A 23,075-nucleotide genomic window follows, 5' to 3' on the forward strand; every position below is an offset into this window, starting at 1 on the left:
GAATTGCACAATACGAAACCAGAAATCCTGGGATTAATCCCGACTTCCCCACTTAACCAAATTGTGTGTTCCTAGGTAGGCAAATGCTTTTTTCTCCACTTTCACTCCTTTTCCTTCTTGTGTTTGATTTAATAAACTATGATGTTGCCCATTTATAATAACCACCCAGAGGGCCACATGACAACTGACTTGCCTCTTAGTTCACTATTGGCATTCTTGTAAGGGTCAGTGGAAGCATGAATATTTCTAAAAGCATGTTTGAAAACGATCATTTAAGAAAAGAAACTCTCATTGCAATTGTTAGAATCCCCTGATACCTGGTTGGCTGAGGTAGGTACCATAGGCCAAATAGGGACCCACGAGCCCCCAATGTTAGGGAAAGAGAGGTCGCCTCTAGAGATAGCCCCGCTCCACCCCCTTGGTAGCTTGGCACGAGCAGCCAGGCTTCTCTTCAAGGCCAATGTGTAAATTATTTGCAATCACGCTCACAGGCCAAATGATGATGCCACAAATAAACTCCACACGAGTTTCATAGAAAAACAAGTATATGTTTATAAAAAGATATACGATGTGACCACACAATACTAAACCAACATATGCGTCGGCAGAAAGATTCCCCATGCCGATTACTATTGAGCAAAACTAAACAATCCTATGTAATCCTAATGTCTTAATATGCAGTTCGTTATGCAACAATCAGATCCTTCACAACATAAGAATAATGCAGATCGTAATATCTGGCGATTTGTACTGTTACGAAGTGCATAATGCAACAACGTAGTAAACTGTTATGCCTTCGTAATGCAATGCGTATGGTCCCCTTCAGATACTCTTGTTAGGAAAAAGCAATGCAACGTGTACGACAGTGCGGCAGGCATTTAATACTCTTCAATGGGACTACATGCTCCGTGCCCTCTCTCTATTTGGCATCCCACTGAAATACATTGAATGGGTCCGCTTATTATATACAGATCCCACAGCCCGGGCCCGGACAGGTGCTTATATTTCGCTACCCTATGCAGTAGCCAGAGGGACGAGACAGGGGTGTCCATTATCGCCTCTACTGTTTGTGTTGGCGTTAGAACCACTTGCCATACAGATCCGGGCAGTTGAGGGTAACAGGGGTTTTCAGCTGGGGTCCACCACCCATTTTCTCTCTGCCTACGATGATGACATCATACTCTACCTCAACAATCTCCAGGACCCCAACGACCCCCTTCCTGTGGTGTTCCGACACTTCCAAACGCTATCTGGTCTGACTATTAACGAATCTAAGTCTAATGCCTATTATTTTCAGAACACTGCACATACTGAATCAGTTGACTTCGGACACTGGTCTTTTGCGGTAGCACCCGTTACTTTTAAATATCTGGCTATATATATTTATAGATAATCCCAGGATTAAGTGGAGGGTAATTTGGGCCAAGCAATTAAATCGCTCAAGTCTCAGATTTCCTTTTGGGTTTCGCTACCACTCTCAGTGGCAGGGAGAGTCGCCATATCCAAAATGGTAGTTCTTCCCAGGCTGCTATATTTTGTCACTAATCTGCCGATAATAATCCAGTCACACATATTCAAAACGCTCAACACATTATTAATTGAATTAATATGGGGTAATGGGCGAAGACGGATAGGGCTTTCAAAACTGCAGCTGGGTACTGACAGGGGAGGACCGGGAGTTCCTGACTTTCAAGCATACTGCTATGCTAGTAAACTGCAATGGCTATCCTACTGGATAGCTGTCCGAAACCTGCAGGAAATAGGCATGTCACAAGCAATGTGGGAAAATCTTGCGTTACATACATTGTTGTTGCCTAAAAGCAAACCCTTTCAAAATACACCCCCTCTACTAAAGATAACTTTGGCCTACTGGAAGAAGGCTATCCAATATACTAAAGGCCTGCGACCCTATGCACCAAATATCCCTCTGATGGGGATCCCTACACCGACTGGGATAATCTCCACTAGGCATTGCATTAATGGACAGATGAGGGGGTAACCACGGTGGGAATGTTATATGTGGACAAACAGCTTATGGACCACAACACATTTGTTACCGAGCAGGGTGTTTAAAATTCACTCTACTTACTACACACTAGAATCAGCAAATATATAAAAGGGGTCTGGTCACCAGACAATACGGAACCTCAAACGCATGAACTAGTTCATATGACATACCTAATGGGACATGGGAGACACTTAACAAGATGGATATACAGGGGCATTTGAACACACGCAGCAGTTCCACTCCAAGAGCTCAGAGAGAAGTGGCACTGACCTGGGCCACGAACTAACAGATAAGGACTGGAAGAAACTGTTAGAATATCCCAAAAAAATGTGTTGCGTAACCCTAAATTTAAACTGATTCATCTTATGTTATTATATCTGACCCCCACATAGGCTGAGCAAAATGTTCCCAGATTCGGCAGACGTATGCCCCAGATGCCACTCACAGCCGGCAGGGCTATTACACATGATTTGGGCATGCACAAAGTTGATACCCGTCTGGGAGTCGGTATACACACTCCTCAATGAAGAGACTCCTGGAATAGGCAACAACACAGTGGAATTTGGTATACTGGGGCTTTGCAAAATACGCAAATCACAAAAAACACAGTACAGATTTGCGAACCAGGTACTTATATTGGCGAAACGTTCAATTACTACGAGATGGAAATCTGCACAATCACCAGCAGTGTTGACATGGCATAATGAAGTGGTACGATGGGGGAGGGCGGAAGTAATGGCGATATACAGAGAAGAAAACCGTGGTGTGAGGAAAGTCCGGATATCATTCGATTGGAATGCGCTGGTAGAACAATTTGTGTCTCTTGAATCTTCCTTACACTGAATACATAAAATGACACAGCCAACCATACATAATATGGGCCCACTGTGGAGCAAACCCCCCTCTATTGCTCCCTAGGGATATAGCATGTCTAAAAATCATATAACCAAATTGAGTTGCTGTACTTGGGAGTCTTGGACGGCGTAACCTGATACAATGAAACTTGGTGTGAGTCGGGGGGGGGGGGTCAGTTTCTGTTAACAAATAGATGTTTAGCAATGGGAGGGATGTCCTACATTGAGTAGCATAATCTGTATATGCAATTTACGAGGCTATTCCTTTTGTTCTGAAATCATTGTACCTGCTTGAGTATCTAGCCTTTAGAATATATTTGTTGTCCCATCTATGATTAAAACCACTGAAATGTGCTAAAAAACATTTTTTTTTAAATAAAAACGTGTAATACAGTTATCAAGCAGTTCATTATGCGAAACTAATGCAATGCGGAGCACATATATCAGGCAGTTCAGTATGCAAACTAATGCAATATGTAATATGACCATCCAGCAGTTCGTGATTCAGGACTAAGACAAGGCGTAACACATCTATCAGGCAGTTCGTTATGCAAACCTAGTGCAATGCGTAACACACCTATCAGGCAGTTCATTATTCAAAACTAATGCAATGGGCAATACGACAAACAGGCAGTTCGTTGTGTAGAAATAAGGCAATGCGTCACAAACATCAGATACTTCGTTATGCAGGAATAATGCAATACGCAATTTACTCCAGCACCGTTCACTGTGGCTCCGGCGGTCCCTCAACCACTCGTGGTGGCTTGCGGTTAGTCTCTGGCCACAGCTGCTCCCCCCCGTGCGCCCCACAGGCAAGATATAACACAGTGAATGACGCTTCGCACTCCGGCCCCGGTGCTGCCACTCCCTAGGCACACGGGCAGCAATCCAAGCCAAAGTAGAGGCTCATGCTGCAGGATAGAGAAAGAGGCCGAGAGTTTCTCCCTCCGAGCCTGCGCCCCACCCCAGGAGTCCACACGTCGGGGGGCGCGAAGCCACTCTCCTCTCCTCGTCCAGCGACTTGGGCCTCCGATGCAATCGCTCTTGAATTTCCAGGCAATGGGAAGATCCCAGATTGCACACTACACCCGCACGCAGTGTCAGTGAGACTCACTGGACTCCGGGTGTACGATAATCAGACAATGCCTCACGAGGGTCTCAGCCTGCACACGACACATGCAGCATCGCTGAGACACACCTGATCTTCTGGCACCCACAATCACAGGGCACAACTTGCGCAGGTCTCAGGCTGTAGAAAGCACACGCACACAGCACTGCTCAAGACACGCTTTATCTTCGGGTGCCCGAGATCACAGGGCACCTCTGGCAAGGTTCTCAGGCTACAAACAGCACACGCACACAGCGCCACTGAGACACACTTGCCCTGCTGGTGTGCACGATCACGGGCCAATCAACGCGAAAGTCTCAGGCTGCACCAAGCACATGCACACTGCGTCATTGAGACTTACTTGGCTTACCAGTGCACACATTCACAGGATGATCCTCTCGAAAAACTCAGGCTGCACCAAGCTCATGCACACTGCGTCACTGAGTCTCGTTTTGAACTCCACGTGCCCAAGACCACTGGGCACAACTTACGAAGGTCTCAGGCTAGACAGAGCACATGTACACAGCGTCTCTGACAGTCTTCTCTGGAAACGTTTGTGTTCCTGTGTTTCCGAGCAGGGTGCCAGCTCACCTCAGGCTCTTGGAGACAGTTACTTCATGACACAGCACACCGCAAAGTCCTTCAAGCAGGAGGACACATAAAAATCCATTTAGCCTTTCCTTGGTTGAAACAGCAAACTGCAGGCCAGCCCCAGATCATACAGCAAGAGCAGTCCTATCTATCAGTCTCTTCAGTTGTTTCTTCCTTGGCAAAGGTCCTCTTGACCACGAAGTAGCCCAAGTCTTGTTCACACTTGATCAAGCCATTCTCCAGAGTTCAGGGGCTTCAGCTCGCATAGTTATACCCCTCAATGGCTTTGCTGTCTTTGTTTTACAGGAGGCACTGACCCCTGCTCAAACCAGTTCTGGGTGTCTCCCTACCAGTGACACCTTCTTCCTTTGATCAGTGGGAGTCTGAATTCTCAATCACTGAGCAGGAGATGGGACAATTGTTTTATAGCAACAGCCCAGGCCTCTTCACCTCTAGGGGCTTCTCCTCCCCCTACACTCCAGATGCAGGTCAGCCTGTGTTTTCTCACCTCCTCCTCTGGGTAAAGATATTGCCCAGTTCCTATCGCTTTCAAATCCAGCCAGTCAATCCACAACCAGTTGGAGACACACAAATGTTTAAGGCACAAAAAACACAGCCGCTCCTGAAAGAGTGGCTTACAAACACATAATGCAAAAAACATCTTCATAAAAAGATGTGTTATTGCAGGGTGAGTTCAGGCACACTAAACTTCACCTTTCCATCTTAAGCCTTTGGGAAGATAGGCTGGAAACATATTACGCAGCCTTCCCATTCTATTCTAATGGGCAAGATGGCCTTTCAACAGGGAAAACAAAATGGCGATTATTTCACTATCAGGACATGACACACACATTAGTACATGTCCTCCTACCTTTCACGTACCCTACACCCTGTCCAGGGGGGACCCTAAACCTACCATAGGGGTGTCTTAGGTGCAGAGTAAGGGATGGGTACAGTCTGGCAAGCGAGTGCACTTGACAGAACAACATGGTAGTTTCACAAACTGCACGCAGGCCCTGCAATGGCAGGCCTGAGTTCCCTTTTCAAGACTACTTGAGTGGGTGGCACAAATACTGCTGCAGACCCACTAGTAGCATTTGCATTACCGGCCTTGCACACATAGTGCACTTTACTAGGGACTTCACTAGTAATACAACATACAAATTATGGACAACCAATTACCATTACACTGTACACTGGGAGCACTTGCACTTTGACAATGTTTATTTGTATTTGTATTTGTAATTGAATTTATAAGGCGCACAGCTACCCACAGGGGGTCTCCCGGCGCCAATAGAGTAGTGATTACGCATCACATTTGTTATTGAGAGAAGAGCCAGGTTTTAAGATCTTTGCAGAATATTAACAAAGATGGTTCAAGTTTCAGTGTAGCCGGAAGAGAATTCCACAACCTGGGAGCAACACAGGAGAAAGAGCGTCCGCCCATTCTCGCCAGTTTAAAGTGCGGAATCAGAAAATTGCCATGAGCTGATGATCTGAGAAGACGGGATGGAGAGTATTGTTGAACGAGGGCCTGGAGGTAACCTGGGACCGACCCTTGCTTGATTTTATGCATAAAGCAAAGGGCCTTGAATTTGACACGGTTAGCGATACGGAGCCAGTGAAGGTCTCTAAGAAAGGGGGAGATTGGAGATCTCCACTGGACCTTGCAGAGGAGTCAAGCGGCAGAATTCTGCACAAGCTGAAGTCTCCTCTGAAGCTCCAAGGTAACTCCTAGGTAGAGCACATTACCGTAGTCCAGGCGAGAGGTGATTAACGCCTGGACCACCAGGCGTCTTGTCCCTACTGGGAGCATCCATAAGATTTTACGGAGCCACCCCAGGATGGAGAAGCAAGTGGCTGCCACCTTAACCACTTGATGCCGCATGGAGAGCGAATCGTCCAGGACAAAGCCAAGGTTGCGAACCTGTTTAGCAACAGCAAAGTGTCCAAAATATCTAAGTTGGCAACACTGGTCAGAAAAAAAGTCTAGGGGAAAAACAAAAAGTTTAGGGAACTTCAGCCAAAAAGGGCCAAGTCCCACAGCAGTGATATTATTGGATGTACTAATGTGAAAAGGTTCTGCATGTTAACGAAATACATGTTTTTGAATATTGAAGAGACGTTATCATATTTGTACATATTTGTTGTATAAAATGTTTTTTTTATTTTTATGAAAGTGTTTTTAAAGTTAAGTGGTGCAGAACTTCCATTCTGAATATTAGTGCTGAGTCAAGGTAAACAGCATACCAGTGCTGCTGCATGGAAATGTCAGGAGGGACACAAGCGCCACCAGGCTGTACATAGTTTGGATTGTGCTTTGTGAATGAGGAGCCAGTGGAGCTCCTGGAGGACTGTGTAGTTGTTTTTGAATGTTGTAGTTCCCTTCGTGTAAGTGAGCAGTAAAAAATAAAATACTTCTTTCATCACAAAGGAAGCCTTTGGCTGGACAGTCTTTTATTGCTTATTGCTGTTGCGTACACGTTCTGAGCCAGTGATCACCCCCGTACATCTACAACTCCCCCCACCCCCAAGAAACCCTTGGACTGCTTGACAACGATATTAGTGAGAGTCAAGTTCTGATGGGGTACTTGGCCCAGTTGCTCAGAATCCATAGTAGGTTGGGCCCCAGGTCATCAGGAGTAAAAGACCTCAACCCGCACAGTTGGGCCCAGTAACCCCTGCTTGCCCCGTGGCCCTCTGAACTTAGTTCTGACAGTATGAGTTGCAGGTTACTTGTATAAATATTTCCCAATTATTCATATCATTAAGGAAAAAACAATGTAGAGTTAATTCAATTGCGGAAGATGAAATATGTTGTAAATAAATGCCTTTTCGGACTTTTAGGTTGCCTGGACACTTGTGTGGATCTTATGACTGACCATTTTGTAATTGAATAGTGTTGCTTTTCCCGACTAATTGATAAGACTGCTATATATTAAAGTTTTGATATTCATTTCACTATATGGTAAGAATGTCTAAACGTAGAGGCCCAAATATACTTAAAAAATAAATTGTGTTTAAAAACTATTAACAGTCTATTTAGGAACTCCAAACAGATCTTTTTATATTTTTATATTACTTTTCTATATAATGGTGTTTTTGTTGGGTCTGATCACTTTGTTTGGGAGTAGTATTTGTTTTTGGTGACAAACTGATTTTGCTGCATTGATGTCTTGGTTTTCTGTTTTACTACAATCTTGAAAAAGCGTCAGGGTTTGCGAAACACGTGTTGGCTGTGTTTTTTTTGTCTGTTCATTTCATGATCTATGTACAGTACTGTTATTTTCTTCATAAAATTAATACATGTGATGGTGCTCAAAGTATAACAATAAATGGGATTCAAATATCTATTGCATGTTGATGATAAGACAAACAATGTTTTGGTAATGGTAGTCAAATAATAATTTTAATTGTGATTCAAATATTTATTGTACGTTGAGGATTACACAAACATTAGTTTGCTGTTATTCCGATTATTATATTGTAAGCTATACAATACATTTTAAGAATATTGAAGTGCATTCTCAATTTCCTTAGGCGCCTTTTGCTGGACTTTTTAAAATAATCCAATGTATTCTCTGTTCCTCATTGTAGGAAGCTGGCTTTATTATGCATTAGTGCCAATGTAAGGGCAAGATCCTTTTTAGTTCACATGGCTTACTTTAATAATCCCATGTGCTTGTTTGTGGTAGTGTGGTCAAGCAGTTTAGGCTTATCAGAAGGGAGGGGAGTATTAAGGTTTTGTTGCACACAGAGTCAATAAATGGTACACACACTAAAGAAGATATCCAAGAACAATTTACAAGAAGAAAGTCGATTTTTGGAATATTTTAGACACCAAAATTGCTCGATTAACCTTCGTACTTTTGGAGATATCGATTGAACAAACCAAAAGCAAAAACACTTGAATATTGGTTTTGTGGTATGAGCCTCCAAAGCAGTAATGTTATCCTACGGGAAGAAAAATATACACAGCAAAACAGTGTTTGCCGTTGAAGTTCAGGGGTGCTCTTTTGGACTTAAGGTGCTAGGGGGCCATGCTCCAAAGAACCAACAGAAGCATTAGTTTACCTGCCCTGGTGTGTCCGGGTGCAGAGTTGATGGTCGGGTTGGTAGCCTCAAGCGCTACACAGTTAAAGTCAATGGTACCTGAAACAAAGAGGCTGTAATGGGGCGAGGGGGGGGGGGTGGGGGGGGGGGGGGGGAAGGGGTGACTTGTAGACAAGCCTGGGAGAATCCAATGGTGGGTTCAGGTCGTGAGCACTACTAGGCCAAGGGGACGCAGTCAGGAGTCATGAACTTGGGCTGTGGGGCTTGGTTGCAGAAGTACTTGCAGGCTGCCCCTTGTGTTTGAGGCTCCCACAGTTCTCAGCCGGTTCTGCAAAAAGAATGAAAACAAGACAGCAAGGCCACTCTCAGTGTGGGTCTCATCAATAATTAAGTCCTTCGGAGTGCAGGTCGATTTCCACGGTGGTGTTGTCCAGACTGGACACGAAACAAGCCTTGGCTGATGCAAATGCTTTGGTACACAGGGTATTGGTGCAGGGGGCTCCTGGAAGGTCTAGCGTCTCGAAACTCGTTAGAGAGACAGGGCTGACCTCCTAGAGCCACGAAGACATCTTCTTGGTGTGCTGCTCTCTCAGTGGGCCCAATGGTCAACAACGCGGTGTACAGGTCAAGCGCGGTCGGTGACCGCCCAAGTGCGGTCGGTGACTGCATATGGAGAGGGATATCTCCTCCACTCAAAAGGAGATGCTAGATGGTTGTGAAGTGCTGGACAGTCCTTCATGGGTTGGCGAGGAAGCACAGCTTTTGCACAAGTCAGGTATTTGCAATTGTTGCGATACCAGCAGCCAGGCAGGGTTTGTTGCCGTTTACAGAGCAGGTTCTCTTTTCTTGCGGTGTTGGCTCTTCTTTATCCATCTTCTGTTCCCAGGTTCTCGAATCTGTTGGTTTGGTGTCAGGCGGACCCCCTAAATACCCAATTTAGGGGATTTTACAGGAGTATAGGGTAGTAGCCAATGGGCGACCTACCTCTTGGGTTAACTACACCCTCTGTATGACCACTTCCTGCGAAGAGTGGGCATAACCCTGACTCAAAAGTCTCAATTTTCACCAAAACGAAAGACAGTGAAACCTTTCTTTGGCTGTTCACTTCAGGTATCCCACCTTAGCGGTGTGACTAGCCTGTAAGTGAAACACACCTCCTGACTATTTTCCGCCTACTCTGGTGTCAATAGGGGCCCAAGGCAATGGGTGGCATTCCCGAGGTCTGGGGAAGCCAGGGTTGCATATCAAAGGTGGCAAAGGCTTTAAAGCCTCTGGCCTCGACATGCTAAATCCACTACCCATCCAGCTATAGGAGGTGTGATCACCTTCCGCCAGCCAGGCATTGTTCCTGTTCTCCGAGAGCTCGGTTCTAATTATACCAGTCAGTCAACACACTAAGGGCCTAATTTATTTCTTAGTGTTTTACCAATTATATCCTATAGAGATCATAAGACGGCGGACGGGATATCAGTACTTTTTGTGATGGAGTATTCCATCCGCCGAGAACTAACTAAGGCCCTAAGAGACTAGTAGGGGTGCAGGGGGCCCCTCTAAGATGCAATCTGGGTGCATGTCACAATAAATCTGACACTGAGATTAGTAAAGGGTTTATTGAGATGGCGTGTTTGAGACAAAAAAAATTATTTTCAGTGAAGCCATTATCTAGCTGGTTAACTCATAATGACCAGTACATACCTTTAAAAATGGCTTCCTGATCACTTGAAACGTCTAGCAATTGAACTAGACATCATTGGGGCATATCTGCTCATGCAGAAGTGCCCTCACATGTAATATAATGCACACTACCGTAGGGCTCTAAGGTCTGATGTAGGGCTGACATATATATATTGTAATGGTGGTGTGGTGGAGAGCAAAATAAACCTTTAAGCACCAGTTCCCAAAAAAAAAATTATATATATATATATATATATATATATATATATATATATATATACATATACACACATACATACACACACATACATATATATATTACATGTAGAGTACTTTTGCATTGCTCACAGGGAGTGGGCAATGTTGAGTTTTCGGAATGTCATGGGCCATTTCTCACCTCCTGCAATGGCAGTTTGCATGCAGTTTGTATGTGGATTCCTTCGACTGCCATTATACATGCTGCTGCCCATAGGGATCATCTTTAGTGCCCATGCCCTAGGTACTATTTACCAGGGTGCTAAAGTCCTTGCCAACTGGGTTACAATTGAATATGTTGCAATGTGTGGGAAAGATCACTGGCACTGGGGCCTGGGAAGCAGGAACCCAGTGCAAATTAAGTCAAGAACATCAGTACCAGTCATTGGCAAAAAGTGGGGGTGACCATGTCAAAAGGAGGCACTTTCCTACACTCATCTTCCCTCCAATGCCTGCAGTGCTTGGGCAAAGGAGACTGATCAGGAGAGTGAGATGAGACAGATAAAGTCAAAGGGGAGACGTTTTCTCGCTTGCTGGAATGTTTACCCGTGAGGTCAGGGTTAACAAGATGACCAATTGCCCCAAAACAATAAATCTGCAGTAATATCTATATATAGACTGATAAGGGCACACCTGCTGCCTTTAAATATTCCCCCGACACGCTACCAAAGTGAATGCGAAATTAAAGGAAGGACATGCAGTTGGAAGAGACTCTATTGCACAAGCATGAGTCAAAACACAACGCACATATGCTGAAGACAGAGGTGGTTTTAAGCCCTGCAGAGAACTTCACGTTCCTCATCCTAGCAACAGGAAAACAAAACAGGAAAAGCCAAAAGTGCAAACCCCTCTATGGCACTCAGGTTTGGTGGATGGGGATAGGATTCTATTCTCCTCCTGCTTTGATCCCTGTTGCGAGGTGACAGACAGCTCATTAGTAATGACGAGGCCAAGGGATCCGAGGGGTGATGCACGCACACCAGTGTAGAGACAGTGCATCTGTGGGCATTTCAAAATGTGAAAGCAACTTTCATCCAGTAATGGCGGAAAGGGGCTACCCCATAGAAATCGAAGGCTGAAAAGAGCCAACGTAGATATTTTTGTTCAGGGCAAAATCTCCACCAGAAAACTAAAAGTATATTTGGTCAACCCAAAATAAACGATCGCAGGGGCTGTGGAAAATCGGTCATCGGCTTTAAAATGTCAGTAGATACACATAATAGAAAATCTAAAATAATAACGGGCACGATGTTTGGGAAATAAAGCCTTGGTACACTAATAATCATAACAAATCATTCATAATAATTTTCCTAAAATTCACTATATCTTAGCTTGGCTATAAAGAGAAAGTGACAATAGCTACCGCAGACCCCCAAAAAAATTACTAAGAAAAAACGGATAAACAGTGCCATTGAACAAAAAAACTCACATATTTCACATAAAATGTAACTTTTTTCTAAGAACCATCATACATACAACACCAAGCTGTCCCCAGTCTTCCGACCACAACCCATTGCTACTCCTCTAACACCAATGCACTATTACATATCCCTGTCCGTAATCAAGACTATCCCCACCCCATTCTAACCTCTCTGTCCCTTTTCACCAGACTGCACATCTCCAGTCATTTGTCCTCACAGTACACCCTTTACAGCTCTACCACCCATGAACCCGGCTCCGTGGAGGATACTTTCCATGTTTGACATGTCTGCGACGCTTGTTGATCTCCTCAGGCAGTGACGGGATGCTTGGCAAAAAGGTCCTTTGGTGGTACTTCACAACAGCACTGTCTTAATGGCACTCTTGTCTTATTTCCTGGTCTCTCCAGTTTGTTTTTTGATCAGCCGCTTCCTGCTTCTGGGTGACGACAGCGTCACGCGCCAACAAGACGTCAGTGTAATAAAAGTAGAAAGAGGACTTCCGAGCGGTGACGGTGAATCACTGCGTTATTGTCTTTCACCACCACGGAAGGCAGGTATCTCGTAATATGCCTGTGTCATGGAATGTAACTTATCCTGTAAAACGAGTGTGTGACGAACTGTGGAGTAAATTACATTAGTTTCCTGACGCTACTCAACAGGCCAGGGTTCTAGTGAGACAGCCATGTTGAATGCGGTAACTTACACATACATGCCAACATTTCAGAAGAGCAAAGAGGGAGATTTTTTTTTAAATATCGGGAGAATGGGGCCTTGAATCGGGTTACTGGCATTTATGGGCTTTGGAAGTGTGCTACTGCAGGATCGGACACAAATGCACGTTTTAGTTTTTTTTACCTTTCAGAAGCACATGGAGCGCAATGTTAAGCAGAGAGAGGGTGATGAAAGTGTTGTGTTGTGCACTGGCCTGGCAGGTTTCTGGCAGTGCATGCTCCCCCCGCCCCCCCCCCTGTGAGACAGCCCGGGCTGAAACGGCTTTCTGTGCACACACACAGCCGCCCCCCCCCCCTACTTCACAGGTCTTTAAAAGACCATTCCCTCGTTAATGACGCTTTGTTGGTTTCCCACCCCTTCGAGAGCCCCTGCATCGCCACTCTTTGCTGGAAGAATTGGCGCTTTACACAATACCAAGCCCTGTCAGCTGAAGCCCCGAGGAATCGGGTTTTTGCTTGCAGGAATCGGGAGGCGGGAGACTAGCCTTCCAATCGGTAGTCTCACGCCTGAATCGGGAGGGTTGGCATGTCTGCTTACACCAGCTTCACTTAATTTTTATGCCCGTGTTGAAGGTGTAAAGCTTGACATCTCTGCAGTAGCAGGCATAGTTGTTCCCTGCACGTTAGTGTTTTGTGTATTGATTGGTTTCACTAGGGTTGGAACAAATAGCCTATGAAGGCGCCTGTTCTCTTTTTTAGGTCGAGTTTACGTAGCGCGTGCGCTGTCTCTCCGAGACGTGCAGTAATTAGTATGTGTTGACACTCCACCAATTGGCTTATTGGTAGTTCGCTTGTCTGCTAAAATATCTTTGTTTTGACTGGTGAATATGTGTTTTAGTGCCCCATTTTCTTTGTTTGGGAACGCCTACACAGTACCGTCTAACTACGGTAAAAATGCTACCAGTGGGATGAAGTATTTGGGTTGGAACTTTTCCTTTTTTCGTGGCTTAATTTGCTCGTGCATTGAGTTTTTTTTTGGGGACCAGTAAGATAAAGTATTTGTGTTTTTTTATATTGTTTGGACCAGTAGGATGAAGGTTTTTTTGTTGCTTTGTTGATATTTTTTTATTGAGAGTGTTTTTTTGGGTGCTTTTCGTTGCTTAATTAAAAATTTGCAAACATTCGTGACAAGAATTTTCAATTCTATTAAGGACACGGAGGCGAGGATTATGCTTTCTCCATTTCTTTACTACTAACAGCAGCCAATAAAAACACAGTAAAGAAACGAAAAAACTACAACTCCCATGAACCCTTAGGCCAACCATAGAGAGTGCATGCTATATAAGGAACCATAGAGGACAACACTTCCTCTTTCTTTGTCCAATAAAAGTCTAAAGTCATTTGAAGAAAAGTACCGCCAACCATCCAGAAAGGAAAATCCGAAGGCTGAACTGCAAGAAATCCAAAAGGAAAGATAGGCAACCAGTCCACAAGCGCCGAAGGTGCATCAGGGAAACACAGCAACTCCAGGATCCAAGGCGTGGAAAACGGCGCCGGAAAACCAAGATGAGAACTCACTTCTGGTCCAAACCTGAAATCAAAAACAGAGTCGTAATATACATCCCCCAAAACCTTTGAAGGTCGCATCACATAGGGTGGGGAAAAAACATATCAATGCAAAACAACGCATATCAGAGTAAAGTCCAAATGTACATGAACAATGCAGTAGAATACCAATGGGTGGGATAATCCTCGCCTCCGTGTCCTTAAAAGAATTGAAAATTCTTGTCACGAATGTTTGCAAATTTTTAATTCTATGGCAGGACAGGAGGCTTCAGATTATGCTTGTTCAAAGCTGTTCCACCACAACAGACGCAATATCAACAATGGGTTTGAAATAAAAGGTTTTAAACACTGTATCAGAAGACCAATCAGCTGTTTTCACAATGTCATGTAAACTTACACCAACATGAAAAGCTTTGGAGGCCATGGCACCCCTCGCGGAGTGAGCTCCAAAGATGGAGGTATCAATGCCTGCCTCAGACATAAGCCAGCGCACCCAACGAGCAAGAGTAGCTGACGCCACAGGCTTAAAAGGTTTTAACAAAGCAATCAATAACTGTCCAGACATATCCTTACGAAAAGGAGCAGTACTCACCTCATAATCCTTTACGCAACGAACCACACACAATTGTGGGTGATGGGGAAACGCAGGATAAGTGACAGTAGACAGATTAGTCTTGGTACGCCTGGAGACCGTAAAAGTAACTCCTTCCGGAGAAAAAGAACGACCAGCGAGGTCCAACGCCCGGACATCCGAAACACGCTTACAAGACACTAAGCACAAAAGCATTGTCAATTTCGCAGACAATTGCTTACGGGACAGAGAAGCGTTGGGAGGCCAAGCTTCCAGAAAACGCAGCACAACAGAAACGTCCCATAGAGCCACATACTTCGGACATGGTGGTTTAGCCATTCGCACACCACGCAACAATGCAGAGATGAGAGGGTGTTCCCCAACAGGCTTACCGTCGACCAAAGCATGGCCCGCCGAGAGAGCGGAACGGAAAGAATTGACGGTCCTGTAAGCAGAACCAGCAGAAGCGACAGAAGCAAGAAAATTAACCACTAGAGAGATATCTGCAGAAGTGGGATCCAGGTTCCGTTCAGAACACCAATCACACCACCTACGCCAAGCTGACGCATAACGTTTGCGCGTGTTGGGGGCCCAAGCTTCACTGATGAATCTCTCAGCGTCTCCAGATAAGCCAGGGACTTTCCAGCGTTCCCCGAGAGGCGCCACGCTACAAGACGGAGCTGGCCCGACAAGACTAGGGGATGCGGGTGGAGCAGGGGATCCAACAGCAAGTTCCACCTCGCTGGAAGTAGAAATGGCGTCGAGCAACTCATTTCCAGCAGGTCCGGAAACCAAGCTTGAGCTCTCCAAAGAGGAGTGATCAGAACAATCTCCGACAGAAACTGTTTCGTCCTGGCCAAGACTCGCGGAATCATTGCGAACGGGGGAAAGGCATAGCAAAGCTGTGGAGGCCAAACCTGGAGGAAGGCATCCGTGGCCATGGCCTCCGGATCCGGACGCCAGCTGTAAAATCTGGGTATCTGAGCATTGAGGCGAGAGGCGAAGAGATCGATCCAGGGACGGCCCCACAGGCGAGACAGGGAGCGAAAGACCCGAGGGTGAAGACGCCAGTCGCTGAAGTCTAGGAGATGGCGAGAATTCCAGTCGGCCACCTGATTTTGGCGCCCCGGAAGATACTCTGCAATAAGAGTGATCTTTCTCTGTAGGCAGAAATGCCAGAAGTCCTTCGCAATCTCCGCTAACAACTTCGACCGAGTTCCCCCCAGTTTGTTCACATATCGCACCGCTGAGATGTTGTCCATGCGAAGCAAAATGCAACAACTGGTGGCTTGTGGAGCCAAACTGCGGATCGCAAATGACCCCGCCAGAAGCTCCAGGCAGTTGATATGAAGGGCTAGTTCGTCCTGAGACCATCGGCCGCCCGTTGTCAAATCCCCGCAACGGGCTCCCCAGCCCCAAAGACTCGCATCCGATTCCAAAACCAGGTCCGGCGTCGAGCCGAAGAGAGCTTTCCCGTTCCAAGCCTCCATGTGTTGAAGCCACCACAACAGTTCCGACTTCGCATCCGGAGACAGAGGAACCAGGTCGGAATACCGAAGACCCTTCTGTAGATGTCTGATTTTGAGGCGCTGTAAGGCCCGATAATGCAATGGACCCGGAAATATCGCCTGGATGGATGAAGCCAGCAGACCGACTACCCGAGCGATCGACCGTAACGATACGTTCGGTGCAGACAACAGTGACTTCAACTCCCTCTTGATAGACCTGATCTTCAGAGCAGGTAAAAGAAGTTGGCAAGACACCGAATCCACAAGGAAACCCAGAAACTCTATCGATTGAGTGGGAAGTAAATGAGATTTCTGCGGATTCACCAGAAATCCGAGAGACTGAAGTAGATCGACTGTCCAAGCCAAATGGGAGCGCAGCTGTAGAGGACACTGAGCCATCAAAAGGATATCGTCCAGATACACTATAAGTCTCACCCCCCGCGCACGCAGGAATTCCATGACCGGCCGCAGGAGCTTCGTGAAGCACCATGGGGCGGATGAGAGACCGAACGGGAGTACCCTGTATTCGAACCAGTTCCCCAGCCATTGGAACTGCAGAAAACGGCGATGAGGTGGATAGATGGGAATGGACAAGTAGGCGTCCTTCAAATCCAGACGAACCATCCAGTCGCCCTTGCGAAGAAGATCCCTGAGAAGATGGATGCCCTCCATCTTGAAGTGACGATAAATCACCCCGTTGTTGAATTCTTTGAGGTTGAGTACAAGGCGAGACCCGCCCCCCTTCTTCTCCACCAGAAACACATTGCTGACGAACCCCTGTGGATGGCGGTTCGTTCGCACTATGGCCCCTTTGAGAAGAAGGGAATCGATTTCTGTGGAGAAAAAACAAGGGGAGAAGGGACGGGACCCTGACGAGGAGACTGGTAAAACTCGATGTGGTACCCCTGCACTGTCTGCAATATCCATGCATCGCTGGAGATCGAGCGCCAATTCTCTAGAAAAAACTGAATCCTGCCCCCCAAAACAACACTGTCGAACGGAATCAGGCTCACCTGCAGAGGAGTAATTCTGTCGTCCTCCCTGGTTACCTCCGTAGCCTCCCTTGTTGCCTTGGCCTCGACCTTTTCGGGAGGGGTAGAAGGTGGACTTGGATCCGGAATAGGACTGCTGCTGCTGCTGGCGCTGTCCGCCTCCACCCTGTTGGGACTGCTGGCCACGTTGCTGACCAGAACCTCGGCCGAACGAACGTCCCCCTGAACGTCCGGCCTTGGCAAAAACCGGGCGGAATGCCCTACGTAAAGAAGACTGCGCCTTGTCTAGACCACTAAAGGTCGCTACAAACTTTGTCAGTTCTTTCAAAAACGGTTGTCCGAACAAAAGACCCTGAGCAAGAGCACCGGATTCAGAAGTAGCCAGCTCCGACAAACGCGGATCCATCTTGATTAAAATGGAGCGGCGACGTTCCGTTGAAAGGGCACAGTTTGCGTTCCCTAAAAGACAGATTGCCCTTTGGGCCCAGCCAAGGAGGACATCGGGATCAATGCCAGACGCCTCCCCTTGGGCCTGATAAGCCAGATCCAGGATTTTTGTCAAAGGACCAAGGACGTCCAATAACTTGTCCTGGCACAGTCGCCAAGAACGGTCGATACCCTTCTTTGGATCCTTATTAAATTTCTTCAGATAGGTCAATATCGTGGGATCGACCTCCGGAGTATCCGCTAACTTGTCCGCCAACTCCGGACGAGGGCACTCAGAGCGCAACCGAGCACGCACCTCCTGATCAAAGGAGTCGCGGATATGCTCTTGAATATAATCTGCGACTTCTGGGGCCGGGCACCAAACCTTGGAGTTAGGATGGACGATATCAGAGGGCTCAAAGGTCAAGATTGGGGGGTGCGGAGAAGCGTCCACAAAATGCTCCTTTCGGGACTTCTTCGCCGGAGAGGGACCAGAGGGACCAGAAGAAGATGAGGAAGAGGTATCCTCGGTATCCGGAACAGGAGCAGACAAGGACCTGGCCAAGCGAGCAAAATCAGACCTATGAGGGTTCCCAGGAGACTTAGAAGAATGTGCAGAGGCAGAGGATGGAATCCAACCCTGCTGCTGAGCATAATCAGCCAAATGACGCTTCAGAGGTCCAATGGCACGGACCAACGCAGTATTCACAGACTGCTGAACGCCCTGGTCAAGGGCCTCGACTAAATCAAATTCAAAGGAATCCTCCTGTTCTTCATCATAAAAATACTCCTCAGCATCAACATAGTCTGCCATGACGCTGGAATGTACTGGTGAAAAACCAGAAAAAATAACAAAAACCAGAAATACCAAGGTATAACTAGAGGCCCACAGCAAATACAATTGCAATGAAAAAGGTCACAATCAAGTGACTCCGACAGGGGGGGTGACAGCCCCACGCAAGCTACACAGGCAGAGCCAAAACTCGAGCCAGGAAAAACAGTTTAAAGTGTGGAGGGACCAGCTTGCGTAACAAAGACACCCTAGGCACTGCCTCTACAAATTATGCAGCCCAAAACCTTCTGAGAGGAAGAGGGCGTCAAAGGAGCTCTCCGGCAGGCAAAATGGGCCGAGGCAAAGTTCAAACGCGCCGCCTCACAGCGTTTCAAAGCTCCTGACAACGGAGCGTCACAATTGTCACCAATGCGCATGCGCGGTGACTCGCCTTGTTGCCGGAAGAAGAGCGGCGCGCGACACGCGCGCACGACTCCCCGAGCCCCGGTCCCGCTCCACAAAGACAGTAACGCGGGCACAATGCGCCCGCAAATACACGAGAGGCGAACACGCGCTCCCAAAGCAATACAAACGGCGAAAGCCGAACCGGGAAACAAAGCAGAAAAGCAAACGCCGGTGACAGCGCGACGCACAACGCGACTGCGCAACACACGTTAAAGCGAAACCGGCATGCAAGTAAACATCAAAGACACAATGTTATACAATGTAACAATAAAGTCAAAAGCACTTAACTGGCTGCGAAGCAGCAAAGAAAGAGGAAGTGTTGTCCTCTATGGTTCCTTATATAGCATGCACTCTCTATGGTTGGCCTAAGGGTTCATGGGAGTTGTAGTTTTTTCGTTTCTTTACTGTGTTTTTATTGGCTGCTGTTAGTAGTAAAGAAATGGAGAAAGCATAATCTGAAGCCTCCTGTCCTGCCATAGAATTTAAACATGCATGCAGTTTGCCTTGCTGGCTTTTGCAGTGATTTGCAATTTTTTTCCGATCGTGCATGGATTATTTTTTTTGACCGGTTTGATCAAGTGTTTGTCTTGCCTTGCCAATATATTGTTTGGACAAGTACCAGTAGGATGAAGTGTTTGTTTTTGGCAATATTTTTTTTCTAGTACGGAGCTTGTTTTTTGGGGTGCTTTTCGTTGCTTAATTTAAACGTGCATGCAGTTTAGTTTTCCAAATTTAGCACTGATTAGCAGTTTTTTTCTGACCTTTAATATTGTGCTGTTTCTTTTAATTTTGTTTCTGTGTATCCCAAAGATCCTTTAGACTGAAAGATATCCATGTTTACTACAAGGCTGATTTGTACGTTATTAGCTCTTCTCTGTTTTCTTTCCCAGCAAGTGTAGAAAACATGCTTATACCGCTGCTGGGGTAGGCAGAGCTTGCATGGTCCTACTACGTGGAATTCCGCTGAGTTATCTAACTACTCAGTAGAATTCAGCAGAGTTCTGTGTGTGTCAGAATACCGCCCATTAAGTATACATGCCACTCACTCTACATCTGCAGCACAGTCGGGAGGACCGCAGCTCTAAGGAGGCAAGACCAAGCTAACGCCCGGCTGCGCTAAAGGTTGTGTTATGTTTGCAGTTGAGGAGCAGAGAAGCTAACAAAGCCATAAAGAATGGTCGAGTTCAGCTCTGGCTCTACATTTAATGCCAGGCGTTTGATAATAAAACAGCATCCAGCAGATAATAGTTGAAGATGTGAAGTAGACACAAGAAAAGAGCTGGAATCTCCTCACCCTATGAATGGAGCTATTAAAAAAACTGCCATAGTTAGGAAGACACTTGATCAAACAATAGGCATGGTGCTCCCTTCAGAAAGCATTTAAAGACACTGTCACTCACAGATGTCCCGCTCTTACCTCCCACTTCGCACCTCTTCCCTCTGTCATTCGCCTCGATTTCCTCTCCCAGAATCTTGCTTCTGTGAAGTTTCAGAGTCACAGTTTCATTTGAGCTTCTATACTCATGTAATATCATTGCGATGGCCGCAAGTTTGGGAATTGGAATACAACATGGTAAGGTTTTGTGCTGCAATGGGGATTTTTTTAAGTAATTTTGGGGAGTGGATGGATTTCACAAGAGTAGAACCAACTACACTACAAGTGGTAATGGATAGTTACAAAGTGTGCTGGTGAACTCCGCTCCACCAGCGGCTGGTGGAGTTTTTTTTGCATAACTTTGCACTCCGCTTGGAGCGCAGAGTGTGAAAACCCCATGAACTCCGCCAGTGGAGCGGAGGTCACCGCCCACCCCTACTCTTGGATCCTGAGTTCAACAGATGCAAGTCCAGTCCTTCTCACACAGACAAGAGGGCAGCAGGTCAGCCCAGCAGGATAGCAATCCTCCAGAGCAGCAGTCTAGCAGAGTGGCAGTCCTTTCAGCTGCAGCACAGCAGTCCTTCTTCTTGGCAGAGTCCACAGGTCCAGAAGTGTACTGAAGAATTTTGTCTAAAGGTCCAATATTTATACCTGGTGCCCATTCTAAAGTGGAGAAAGCTTCTAGAGGTTTCCACCACCTTGAGGTATAAGCATCCCCTTCCTCCCTGTCCTTGCCCCAGCTTGTCTGGGGTCAGACTAGACCTGTGTCAAACCCTTCTTGAGGGTGCTCAGGCAGATCCTTTGTGATGTGCAAGTGTGATAGGTGACAGCTCCTCGCCCTCTTTAACTCAGAGTGCCCCATCCTGCCACCACCTATATTCCCTTAATCTTACTATCTTGGAGCAATACACAAAGATCAACTGACAGCTACACCTAGTCTGTTCTAATGCGTTTCCAAGAGTTTGAGACAATTTAAACAGAAAGATGACAGTATCTCATCTGAAGGAAACATTTTAGCAATTTCTAAAATCGCTGCCACATAGTGTATTTATGTACTGGGTAGGTCGTTGACTTCTTTACATTGACTCGAAGACCTAGACTTGAGAAAGCCTTGAGATACATTTTGAAATGTTTTAGAGTTGTTTCTAAGGATGGACTCTTTTTAGACAGTCATCCCGGTGAAGGTATCTTTTGCCTCCTTAGATGTGCTGCAACGACAGCCATTCATTTTTAGGTTTTGCCTGGGGCACGGAGCTTTAGCTCCGCCCCCAGGAGAAATCTTTAGTTTTCAGTATGGGGGACTTGAATCCGCCCTCTATTCCATTGGCTAGCTCCATAAATGGAGGCTAGCCATTGGAACAGAGATCTGTCCGTCAAGGCCGGACCAGATTCAGGAGCGTTCCCGCAATTTTTTCCCTCTCCGCCCCTCTGTGCGCTCATCTCGGCGGTGGGCGTGTTGTTTTTTTTTTTTCTGTCAGGGCGTGTTTTCTCATTCCGCCGAAGATGGCGCCGGGGCCCGCCGACCACTGTTTCTCCTGCTCAATGCTCAGGTAAGCAGCATGTTTTTATCCCGTACTGTTCTGCCAGGAGCGCTTTGGGGATATTTGATTGTGCAGCGGAGGCGGCAGAAAGCGCTGAGAGCGCATGGGCCCGTCTTCTCTTGTAACCTGCACGCCCGTCACCCCTTCCTCCTGTGCACTCCCTACCACCCCATGCATTATGCTTGCCCACAACCGTCACCTCTACCCCATGTAACGCCACGTCTGCCTCTGCAATCTGCTCTCGTGCAATGCTCTCATCATGCATCACCACTGTTCCCACTGTGAAGCGCTCCGACGCCCCTGGACAAAGTCAGCGCTACACAAAATGCATGAACAAATATTGAACAAATAAATATTTAGAAACCAGTGAAGTGTCTTTTCTACCTGGCGTTCCTGCACCTTAATCGGCAGTGAATGAGTCATAGTTACGCGTTGACATCACTCTTCTTCTAATGCTGTTACCAACTTGTATAAACAGCACCCAATGCATCCGCATGAATCTCTCGCATGTCCATCCCCATCGCAACCCAACCTGCCCGCCCCATAAAAGACCAACCCTCCCCTGTCCTTCCAGGCCATGCCCTGTGCCCGCCTATCCCCTGCTTCGCGCCTGATCTCCTTGTCATCGCCCCCTCCCCTCTGCTCCTATTGATGTTGTGCTGAGCTCCGCGGCGCCCCCGCACCATCCTGCCGCGCGCCACTGTCCCGCAAGACACCGCCTCGTCCCTTCACTTTCCGAAACATTTGTTACCCCTTAATTACGAGCCCCACCCCCCTCCCGCATCGGGTCAAGTCCGGGAGTGGATCCACTCCATTGTCAACTACGCGATGCCCCCTTGCCCGAGTGTGGCACGAGACCTCTTGCCCTCAGACAGCACCGCAACTCAGGCCACAAGGCCTTGCATTTCCTCGCATTCCTCCCTCCCCACCCGCCCCTAGGTCGCCCAGCAGGCACCCCCCACCAGCCCATGCCTGACCCCACCATCCTGCGCCAGCAAAACAAGGACCCCCAGCAGCCCCCTGTCCCCAGAGGCCTCTTGTGCCGTCCATGGTCAGCTAATATTGCGGGAAGTGACTAACAAACTTCTTTTCCCTACCGCCATCTCCCTTCTCAGTGTTTGCTCGGCCACCGATTCTTTTAACATTTTACTTGCATCGCCCACTCTGCTCGTTTGTCAAGGGTAAACTATTTATGGGTTTACAAATTACGTAATTAAGTTACAA

The 23,075-nt window shown here is 46.8% G+C and overlaps 1 protein-coding gene across 1 annotated transcript in view; it reads right to left on the reverse strand.

Moving 5' to 3' along the window:
- Positions 1-12,352, reverse strand: part of CHMP1B (charged multivesicular body protein 1B) — a 165,297-nt gene extending 152,945 nt beyond the window's left edge. Inside the window, exon 1 of the mRNA XM_086918753.1 lies at positions 12,234-12,352. Within this exon, the coding sequence (XP_086774879.1) occupies positions 12,234-12,249 (16 nt within the window). The 5' untranslated portion in view covers positions 12,250-12,352. The remainder of the gene's footprint in view (positions 1-12,233) is intronic.
- Positions 12,353-23,075: the final 10,723 nt, after the last annotated feature.

This window comes from Lissotriton vulgaris, chromosome 4_1 (assembly GCF_964263255.1).
Source record: "Lissotriton vulgaris chromosome 4_1, aLisVul1.2, whole genome shotgun sequence".
NCBI classification, from domain to species: Eukaryota; Metazoa; Chordata; class Amphibia; order Caudata; family Salamandridae; genus Lissotriton; species Lissotriton vulgaris.